At 53.6% G+C, this 11,135-nt stretch overlaps 1 protein-coding gene across 2 annotated transcripts; it reads right to left on the minus strand.

Moving 5' to 3' along the window:
* Positions 1-555: 555 nt before the first annotated feature.
* On the minus strand, positions 556-5,112 carry LOC102938615 (coiled-coil domain-containing protein 166). 2 transcript variants are annotated; one of them, XM_037893462.2, is made up of 2 exons: positions 5,068-5,112; positions 556-3,457 (listed from the first exon to the last, which is right to left on the minus strand). In XM_037893462.2, exon 2 carries the CDS (start codon positions 3,447-3,449, stop codon positions 2,604-2,606), a length of 846 nt encoding a protein of 281 aa, XP_037749390.1. In that variant the 5' UTR covers positions 3,450-3,457; positions 5,068-5,112; the 3' UTR covers positions 556-2,603. The 2 variants fall into 2 exon arrangements, with proteins under 2 accessions (XP_037749390.1, XP_043397866.1); XM_043541931.1 differs by lacking the exon at positions 5,068-5,112 and adding an exon at positions 3,728-3,871 and having other exon boundaries at positions 2,436-3,457.
* Positions 5,113-11,135: the final 6,023 nt, after the last annotated feature.

The following is an 11,135-nucleotide window of genomic DNA, read 5'->3' on the forward strand; positions in this document are numbered from 1 at the left end:
GTTTGCAGAGTCCCTCCCAAGTGCCCATGACCCCCAGCACTGACTCTGCAGCCTCCCTGCAAATTCCAGGAGCTGAGGGTGAAGAAAGTCTTGTTACAGATGACACAAAAAAATACTTCGAATTCCACCTGAGAGAAAAATTGCTGCATCAGAAATGGGGACTCCCTAAGAGACTGCAAGAATCCATGACCTTGTTTCTACTGCTAGAAGCAACAATAAATTAATGCCTTTCTTCCCCAAGGAAGACTGGGATGTGCTGGTCTGGGTCTCCTTACTCTCCTTCAAGGACAGAATTCTACAGTAATTATCACCTCTTCTAAATTTTTGTTATCATTAAATATAACTCTGGATATTCATCTATCTAAATGTCCAATCCCTTTTTGAATCTTACATGCCTGGTCTCAACTGTTACCCGCAAAAACAGAGTTACCTCTCTGTTACTCACATTCTCTAGGGGCACCCACACTTACCCTGTTCCTAGGGCTCAGGCATAACCCTGTCAATTTTCTGCGGGTTTGCAGGACATTTAACCAGTGAAAGAGCCTTACACAGTACTATCCTTATCCTCTATTTATTAACAATCACGAAAAATAGAATGCACACACTACACATACAATGCTCACCACTCCCAATAAGACAGATGAACTTTTCTTGAGGGCCAGTCAGGATCAGTCACCTGGGGGATTCCATTTTCTACACGGTGTCATTGGCAGAGTGTTGAGGTCTGGCAGCTCTGATGGGGCTGTGTCCTGAAGTTGGTTCCCAAAGAACTTTCTTTTGGACCCCAGTTTATATAGTGAAACTTGAGTCCTGCTTAGCTATACCTTAACCAATCATTTTACTAAAATTTTACTAACCAATCCCAACATTGTAACAAAATTCTTTAGCCAATTATACCCCACCACCTTAATTAATTTACACCTAGCAAAATTAATTATGTAACAGACAGAAACAATCAAAGAACCAGAGATCATACATCAGACAAACAATAGGGAAGTGGGGACCATAATGACAATACAATAAAGAAGTGAGGATTTCACAACCACAACTATTGATAAGTGATTTCTTGCCAGACGGAATGCTATCAAACTAAGTTTTCTTTAACCATCTTAAGATCTGTTTCTTTATCCGGTGACAGTGGGTGCTATTCGACCAGGATCTCCTCCTTAACAGCCTGATCGTACATTGTTTTAATGTAATTTAGATGGGATGTGACTTCCTGCTTCTTAGCTAATGGCTGCTGCTCTTCTAATATGGCTGCAGACAAAAGCTTAGGCTTTAGGCCTTATAATATGGCTACAGGAAGAGGCCTTATCCTTACACAATGACTTCCTGTGGCAGTGAGTTCCGCAGTGTAATTACACATTGTGTGAAAAAGTATTTCCTTTTGTTAGTTCTGAATTTGCTACCTTTTTATTTCACTGAATGTCCCTTGTTCTTCTGGTATTAGACAGGAAAAAACATAAGTTCTTTTAAAAAAAAAAAAAAGAAAAGAAAAGAAAAGAAAAAAAAAACACACCTCAGATTTTCTCCTAATCACAGGATTCCAGAAATACCAAAGATCACAAGAGTGTAGTTGTAGCTGTATTGGTCGCAGGATATGAAAGACACAAGGTGGGTGAGATAATATCTTTTATTGGACAAATTTCTGTTGGTGAGAGAGACAAGATTTTCAGCTACACAGAGCTCTTCTTCTTGCAGATATACATTGGGGATATGTTCCAGGCTGGGGAGATGGAACTTCAGGGGCACGTTTCTGGGTGGGGGGATGGTCTGAAGAAGAGCTCTGGGTGGCTCAAAAGCTTGTCTTTCTCACCAAGAAAGAAGTTGCTCCAATAAAAGACTTGTCTCTCTCTAAAGATCACAAGACTCAGGAGGATAGCACAAGAGCTGGCCCAGGATCAATCTCTGTGGAGAGGGATAGCACAGTGGTTAGAATGCTAGCATGGGATTCAGAAGACCTAGATTCATTCCCTGCTCTGCCATAGGCTGTAAAATGAGGATAATAGATTCACACATTCCGAGGCCAGAAGGGACCACTGTGATCATTTAGCCTGACCTCCGTATAACACAAGCCAGAAAACGTCCCCTAGACTGAGCAGATCTTTTAGAAAAAAGAAAAGGAGTACTTGTGGCACCTTAGAGACTAACCTATTTATTTGAGCATGAGCTTTCGTGAGCTACAGCTCACTTCACGAATACAGACTAACACGGCTGTTACTCTGAAACCGATCTTTTAGAAAAACATCCAACAATGGCATTACCCTACTTCACAGTGCTGCTGTGTGGATAAATACGTTAAAGTTTGTGAGGCACTCAGATACTTCAGCAATGGGGGCCATATAAGACCCATGTGAAATAGCTGGATAAATTGTTCCCTGCCAATGTCTCACTAAAGGCTTTTGGCTCAAATCTCTTTTTGTTGGAGTTATAGCTCCTCCCAGTTCAGTATCCTCTGGGAATTTCATTTCCCTCTCAGATTATTAACAAAGCTGCTACTGAAGAATGTGGTCCTAAATAATTCTAATACCAAAAGCAGGTTATTATGGCAGTGAGCAGTGGAGAGCTCTCTGTTAGCTCATTCCTGGGGTCACAGCTGGGGCCTACTTCTTGCCCTGGTGGGTGTGGTACAGGCGAGCCATGTCTTGCATGTAGCAACGCTCTCGCAGCAGCTGCTGTGCCTGCTCCTCTAATCGGCGCTTGTGTAAATGCAGTGCGCGTGATCGCTGGATGAGCTGGTGCAGCTCCTGCCGAAGCTCCTGGTTCTCGCATTTCACCTGTTTGCTATGCTCCTGCATGCACCGTGCAACCATTTCCTGGGCCTGTTGCAGCAGGCAGAGCACCTGCTGCTGGGACTTCTGCTCAAAGGCTGCCTTCTCCTGCAGGAAATGGCATTTGGTCTCCTGCAGGTGCTGAGTGTGCTGCTGCCTGGTGGCCACCAGCTCTCCCTGCAGCTCCCTGATGTGGGCAGCCTGCTCCTGCTGCAGTGCCTGGATCTGCTGCAGGCCTTCAACCTCCTTGCTAAGGCGGAGAAGTTCACCCTCTTTGTGCAACAGTTGTTCCTGCAGAGCTGCCTCCTTCCTCTGGTAGAGGGTGAGCAGTTCCTGCTGCTCCCTGCGGATCTCCTCTACGGCCTGCTTGTTCTGATCATTCAGGGAGATGATGGCATCCTGGCGCCGCTGGGCCCGCTTGGCCACATAGCACATGAATTCCTGGCTCTCAGCACGGAGACGCTGGGCCTCTTGCTGCAGGAACTCGTTCTCCTCCCGAAGCTGAACACGTGCCCCCTTCATGTCCTCCAGCTCCTTGCAAAGACGGCTGTACTCCTGCTGCAGCAGCACCTCTTCTCTGCTGGCTACGACCCCCTCAGAAACTCCCTCGGGGGGTGCAGCCACAGCTGGTTGCCCCTTCTGCTCTTGCTGCAGTTTCTGTCTTCTCGTGGGGGCCATAGTGAGGCCTCAAGAGAGAGACAATGGAAAAAGATACAGTAAAAGACAGCTCAACAGCCTCCACCCACCTCTCCCCCATGAGCATCAAGAGCAGCTCACAGAGCAGGGTAGCTGAGGGGGGGAGACTTCAGCCCCCTGTGTTGGTAAAATAGCTGGGTGATGACCGTCACCACCACAGTTCTCCAAAGAAACATGTGTGGGGGCCAGCATAGGTCCTGGTGTCTCAGGTTAAAGAGGTGCCTCCTGAAGCCTCCTGTTTCTGCTGAAAATCCCATTACCTGTGCGTATTAAGTGCCCCATGCCTTTTGCTACACCACTGAAGCAGAGGGGATCTAGGAAGGAAATTGCTGCTGACATTTTCTCCATGTGCCGTGTTGGGGTCATGGCTTCCTAGGGACAGGCACATCCCCTGTGAAAAGGAAAGCCCCTCACCCTTGTACCCCCTTTCCCCAGGACGGGGCGTTCCAGTCCAGCCTCCCTGTGTCCCCAACTCCCCTTCACTCTGTACTCCTCACCTCAGCTCCCCTCACCTCATGCCAGTCTGCTACCACTTCCCTCACTACATCCCAGGGCCCTGTCACCCCGCACCTCATACCACCCAGCATCCAGGACCCCCCCAGCTCCCCTTCAGCCCACCCCAGGCCCATCTCCCCCCACCTCATACCACCCAGCATCCATGAGCCCAGGCCAGGACCCCCCAGCTCCCCTTCACCCCAACCCAGGGCCCGTCTCCCCCCACCTCGTACCACCCAGCATCCATGAGCCTAGGCCAGGATCCCCCCAGCTCCCCTTCACCCCATGCCAGGACCCCCCCAGCTCCCCTTCAGCCCACCCCAGGCCCATCTCCCCCCACCTCATACCACCCAGCATCCATGAGCCCAGGCCAGGACCCCCCAGCTCCCCTTCACCCCAACCCCAGGCCCGTCTCCCCCCACCTCATACCACCCAGCATCCATGAGCCTAGGCCAGGATCCCCCCAGCTCCCCTTCACCCCATGCCAGGACCCCCCCAGCTCCCCTTCACCCCAACCCCAGGCCCGTCTCCCCCCACCTCATACCACCCAGCATCCATGAGCCCAGGCCAGGCCCCCCCCCCAGCTCCCCTTCACCCCAACCCTGGGCCCGTCTCCCCCCACCTCGTACCACCCAGCATCCATGAGCCCAGGCCAGGACCCCCTCCCCCAGCTCCCCTTCACCCCATGCCAGGACCCTGGCTCCTTCCCAGCTCCCCCATTGGTACCAGCCCCCGCCCCTGGACTCCCCCCACCCAGCTCCCGCCACCTCAGGCCAGGCCCCCACAGCGCCCCCCCACCTCGTGCCCCCGTTCCCCCACCAACCTCAGGCCCGCCCTGCTGCTTCCCTCACCCTGTGCCCCCAGCCCCCACACCCCACCTCGTGCCCCCTGGCTCCCCTCCCCCGCATGCCCGGGCCTCCGCCCCTCCTCCCACTCGTGCCCCCGCAGCCCCCCCGCATGCCCGGGCCCCCACGCCCCACCTCGTGCCCCCGCAGCCCCGCCGCATGCCCGGACCCCCACGCCCCACCTCGTGCCCCCTGCCGTCCCCCCCCACCCCCCCGCGTGCCCGGCCCCTCCCCGGCGGCTGCGTTTTCGGGCCCCTCACCCGGCCTTGGTCCCGCGCCGCTTCCCCGTCGCCTGGAGACGGGGCGGCTCCAGCCTGGCCCCGCCCCACAGACCGAGGCCCCAGCTTGGGGGGCGGGACTCCCCTCACACCTGGGCCGGGGCCGGACTCTTCCCCCCCCGGCCGCAGCGGGACCCCCCGGCCCGGCCCAAGGCTCCGCTGTGGGGCGCACAGTGACCCCCCCCCCAAGCCGCGCCGAGCCGCCCGACCCCCGGGCGAGGAGCCGCCTCCCAACCGGGCCCTGGGGGACCCGCCCCTTCGCCCCCCCCCCAAAGCCGCCGGCGGGCCCCGGTTTCTGATCCGCAACCCGGACACCCCCCGCCCGTCCGCGGGGCCGAGGTGCGGGAGGGGTGCGGTCTCCGTTTGGGGGAGCGGGCTCCAGGACGGGGCCAGAAATGAGGGGTTGCGGGAGGGGATGGGTTTGGCATGCGGGGGGGCAGGGCTCCGGGCTGGGACCTGGGGGCTCAGGGCTGGGGGTTGGGGTGCAGGGGGGGAGGTGGGCTCTGGCTTGGGGGGGTGGGCTCTGGGGTGGGGCTGGGGATGAGTTTCGCATGCGGGGGGGGGGGCTCCGGGCTGGGACAGGGGGTTGGGGTGCAGGGGGGGAGGTGGGCTCTGGCTCTGGGGTGGGCTCTGGGGTGGGGCTGGGGATGAGTTTGGCATGCGGGGGGGGGGGCTCCGGGCTGGGACAGGGGGTTGGGGTGCAGGGGGGGAGGTGGGCTCTGGCTCTGGGGTGGGGCTGGGGATGAGTTTGGCATGCGGGGGGGGGGGGCTCCGGGCTGGGACAGGGGGTTGGGGTGCAGGGGGGGAGGTGGGCTCTGGCTTGGGGGGTGGGCTCTGGGGTGGGGCTGGGGATGAGTTTGGCATGCGGGGGGGGGGCTCCGGGCTGGGACAGGGGGTTGGGGTGCAGGGGGGGAGGTGGGCTCTGGCTCTGGGGTGGGGCTGGGGATGAGTTTGGCATGCGGGGGGGGGGCTCCGGGCTGGGACAGGGGGTTGGGGTGCAGGGGGGGAGGTGGGCTCTGGCTTGGGGGGTGGGCTCTGGGGTGGGGCTGGGGATGAGTTTGGCATGCGGGGGGGGGGGGGGCTCCAGGCTGGGACAGGGGGTTGGGGTGCAGGGGGGGAGGTGAGCTCTGGGACAGGGGTTGGGGTGTGGGAGGGGATGCAGTGTGTAGGCTCTGTGTGCTGCCCGCAGGCACTGTCCCTACAGCTCCCATTGTCTGCGGTTGCCAGCACAGGGCCTGGCCCCATGCCCGGGGGTCCCAGCCACCAGCTCCGCACCTCTGCTTCTGGCCCCCCATGCAGCAGCCGGCCCCGTGCCACTTCTGGCCACGCATGCGGCTGCTGGCCCTGTGCCTGAGGGTCCTGGCTGCTGGCCCTGCACTCGACCCCAGCTGTGGCCAGAGCCTTGGCTCCCTTACCTCTGTCTGGGTCCCCCACTCCCAGAGACACAGCCCTGCTCCCGGCCCCAGCTCTGGGGGGGCAGGGGGAGTGGACAGGGGGCTGGCTTTCAGCACCCCCATTATTAAAATGTTCCAGCACCACTGGTTCCCAGCCACTGGGAGGTGCGGAGGCAGCGTGCGGAGCTTCCCTGATCACCCCTGTGCCTAGGGGCTGCAGGAACATGCCGGCCACTTCTGGGACTGCATGGAGCCAGGGCAGGCAGGGAGCCTGTCTTAGCCCCGCTATGGCGCTGACCGGACTTTTCATTGCCCGATCAGCAGTGCTGACCAGAGCCACCAAGGTCCCTTTTCAACTGGGCGTTCCAGTCAAAAACCAGACACCTGGCAACCCTACGGCTGGCCTGAGCAGGACCCTACCCCTGTCTGTTTCAGGGGAGAGGGGGATCGAGGGTGGGGTCACAGCCTCGGTTAGGGGAGCCTCCCCTGGCCTACGATACTCCCAGCTCATGGAAATTGCTCATTCATGAACATAAATATGATCTAGTTGGTAGGACTGAAACCCGGTAGAATGATTCACAAGATTGGATTCTACTTCTTTAGAAAGAATCACGTTGGCAAAAGGGGAGTGGGAGGGCCACTCTATGTCAAAAATGGCATTACCTGTTTCCAAGTCACTGGTAACTCAATAAAACCATTTTGAATGTTCATGGATCACTGTTGTAACAGGTAAAGCACAAGATGGGGTATGAGTCGGTGTTCGCTACAAACTGCCAAATCAGGTTCCTTATATCTCTGTCTAAAGTGCATCATGGGGAAACTGCAATTGGAGGGACATTCTGGAGGTCTCATATGGCCAGTAGAACCCTAGAATCACAGAATCTCAGGGCTGGAAGGGACCTCAGGAGGTCATCTAGTCCCACCCCCTGCTCCAAGCAGGACCAGTCCCCAACTAAATCATCCCAGCCAGGGCCTTAAAAATATCTAAGGAAGGAGATTCCACCACCTCCCTAGGTAACACATTCCAGTGTTTCACCACTCTCCTAGTGAAAAAGTTTTTCCTAATATCCAGCCTAAACCTCCCCCACTGCAACTTGAAACCATTACTCCTTGTTCTGTCATCTGCTACCACTGAGAACAGTCTAGAGCCATCCTCTTTGGAACCCCCTTTCAGGTAGTTGAAAGCAGCTATCAAATCCCCCCTCATTCTTCTCTTCCCAGACTAAACAATCCCAGTTCCCTCAGCCTCTCCTCATAAGTCATGTGTTCCAGACCCCTAATCATTTTTGTTGCCCTTCGCTGGACTCTCTCCAATTTATCCACATCCTTCTTGTAGTGTGGGGCCCAAAACTGGACACAGTACTCCAGATGAGGCCTCACCAATGTCGAATAGAGGGGAACGATCACGTCCCTCGATCTGCTGGCCATGCCCCTACGTATACATCCCAAAATGCCATTGGCCTTCTTGGCAACAAGGTCACACTGTTGACTCATATCCAGCTTCTTGTCCACTGTAACCCCTAGGTCCTTTTCTGCAGAACTGCTGCCGAGCCATTCGGTCCCTAGTCTGTAGTGGTGCATGGGGTTCTTCCATCCTAAGTGCAGGACTCTGCACTTGTCCTTGTTGAACCTCATCAGATTTCTTTTGGCCCAATCCTCCAATTTGTCTAGGGCCCTCTGTATCCTATCCCTACCATCCAGCGTATCTACCTCTCCTCCCAGTTTAGTGTCATCTGCAAACTTGCTGAGGGTGCAATCTACACCATCCTCCAGATCATTTATGAAGATATTGAACAAAACCGGCCCGAGGACCAACCCTTGGGGCATGCCACTTGATAGCGGCTGCCAACTAGACATGGAGCCATTGATCACGACCCGTTGAGCCTGACAATCTAGCCAGCTTTCTATCCACCTTATAGTCCATTCATCCAGCCCATACTTCTTTAACTTGCTGGCAAGAATACTGTGGGAGACCGTGTCAAAAGCTTTGCTAAAGTCAAGGAACAACACGTCCACTGCTTTCCCTTCATCCACAGAGCCAGTTATCTCGTCATAGAAGGCAATTAGATTAGTCAGGCATGACTTGTCCGTGGTGAATCCATGCTGACTGTTCCTGATCACTTTCCTCTCCTCTAAGTGCTTCAGAATTGATTCCTTGAGGACCTGCTCCATGATTTTTCCAGGGACTGAGGTGAGGCTGACTGGCCCGTAGTTCCCAGGATCCTCCTTCTTCCCTTTTTTAAAGATGGCCACTACATTAGCCTTTTTCCAGTCGTCCGGGACTTCCCGCGGTCGCCATGAGTTTTCAAAGATAATGGCCAATGGCTCTGCAATCACATCCACCAACTCCTTTAGCACTCTTGGATGCAGCGCATCTGGCCCCATGGACGTGTGCACGTCCAGCTTTTCTAAATAGTCCCGAACCACTTCTTTCTCCACAGAGGGCTGGTCACCTCCTCCCCATGCTGTGCTGCCCAGTGCAGCCGTCTGGGAGCTGACCTTGTTCGTGAAGACAGAGGCAAAAAAAGCCCTGAGTACATTAGCTTTTTCCACATCCTCTGTCATTAGGTTGCCTCTCTCATTCAGTACTAAACATCATTGAAATTTCTGAATACTACCACAATCCATTTCCTAACTCAAACTGTGGCATCCAGCATGGTGGGATTGTGTATTAGACCTCGTCTTGACCAATAAAGAACTGATCACAACACTAAAAATTATAGCTCAGGTGTAAGTAATCATTTTCGTTGCCCTCCACTGGACTCCTTTCAATTTCGTCACATCCCTTCTGTAGTGGGGGGGCCCAAAACTGGACACAACACTCCAGGTGCAGCCTCACCAGTGCCGAATAGGGGGGAATGATCAGTTCCCTCAATCTGCTGGCAACGCTCCTACTACCGCAGCCCAATATGTTGTTAGCCATCTTGGCAACAAGGGCACCCTGCTGACTCATATCCAGCTTCTCGTCCACTGTAACCCCCAGGTCCTTTGTAGCTCTTCGCAGTCTACTTTGGACTTAACTATCTTGAGTCGCTTTGTATCGTGCACATTTTTCCATCTCACTGTTTACCCCTTTTTCCAGATCATTTATGAATATGTTGAATAGGATTGGTCCTAATACAACCCGCTGGGGGACACCAGTATTTATCTCTCTCCATTCTGAGAACTGACCATTTATTCCTATCCTTTGTTTCCTTTCTTTTAACCAGTTACCACACCACGAGAAGACCTTCCCTCTTATCCTATGACTGCTTACTTTGCTTAAGAGCCTTTGGTGAGAGACTTTATCAAAGGCTTTCTGAAAATCTATGTACACCATGTCCACTGGATCCCCCTTGTCCACATGCTTGTTGACACCCTCAAAGAATTCTAGTAGATTGGTGAGGCCTGATTTCCCTTTACAAAAACCATGTTGACTCTTCCCCAACAAATTATGTGCATCTGTCTGACCATTTTGTTCTTTACTATAGTTTAAACCAGTTTGCCCAGTACTGAAGTTAGGCTTACAGGCCTGTAATTGCTGGGATCACCTTTAGAGCCCTTTTTAAAAGTTAGCATCACATTAGCTATCCTCCAGTCATTTGGTACAGAAGCTGATTTAAATGATAGGTTACAAACTACAGTTAGGGGCTCTGCAATTTCACATATGAGTTCCTTCAGAACTCTTGGGTGAATACCATTTGGTCCTGGTGACTTATTTCTGTTTAATTTATCCATTTGTTCCAAAACCTCCTCTACCGATGCGTCAGTCTGGGACAGTTCCTCACATTTGTCACCTAAAAAGAATGGCTCAGGTTTGGGAATCTCCCTCAAATCCTAAGCCATGAAGACGGATGCAAAGAATTCATTTAGTTTCTCCACAATGGCCTTATCGTTCTTGAGTGTTCCCTTAGCCTCTCGATTGTCCAGTGGCCCCATTGGGTGTTTAGCCAGCTTCCCACTTCTGATGTACTTAAAAAAAACTGTGCGGTCACTTTTTGTGTCTTTGGCTAGCTGATCCTCTGTTCTTTTTTGGCCTTCCTAATTATATTTTTACACTTCACGTGCAATAGTTTATGCTCCTTTCTATTTTCCTCACTCGGATTTAACTTCCACTTTTTAAAGGATGCCCTTTTTGCTTCTCACTGATTCTTTTACTTTGCTGTTTAGCCACCGTGGCACTTTTTTGGGTCACTTAGTATGTTTTTTAATTTGGGGTATACACTTAAGTTGAGCCTCTATTATGGTGCCTTTAAAAAGTTCCCATGCAGCTTGCCGGGATTTCACTTTTAGCACTGTACCTTTTAATTTCTGTTTAACTAACTTCCTCATTTTTGTGTAGTCCCCCTTCTGAAATTAAATGCTACCATGTTGGGCTACTGTGTTTTCCCTGCCACCGGGATGTTCAATTTTATTATGTTATGGTCACTATTACCAAGAGGTCCAGCTATATCAGTGGCGGGCAAACTTTTTGGCCTGAGGGCTGCATCGGGTTTCGAAATTGTATGGAGAGCCGGTTAGGGGAGGGGGTCGTGGCCCAGCCCCCACCTCCTAACCGCCCCCGGGACTCCTGCCCCATCCAACCCCCGCTCCCTGGCCCCTGACTGCCCCTGGACCCCCACCCCAACTGCCCCCCATCACCCCATCCAACCCCTCCTCTCATTCCTGACTACCCCC

The sequence above is a fragment of the Chelonia mydas genome, chromosome 3 (genome assembly GCF_015237465.2).
Source record: "Chelonia mydas isolate rCheMyd1 chromosome 3, rCheMyd1.pri.v2, whole genome shotgun sequence".
Taxonomy (NCBI): Eukaryota; Metazoa; Chordata; order Testudines; family Cheloniidae; genus Chelonia; species Chelonia mydas.

Bases quoted from the DNA above. Each gene is read 5' to 3' on its own strand.
- LOC102938615 (XM_043541931.1), bottom strand. From the start codon at position 3,833: ATGACCCCAACACGGCACATGGAGAAAATGTCAGCAGCAATTTCCTTC. The intron at 3,458-3,727 runs GTAATGGGATTT...CTCTCTCTTGAG, and splicing joins GGGGCACTTAATACGCACAG to GCCTCACTATGGCCCCCACG.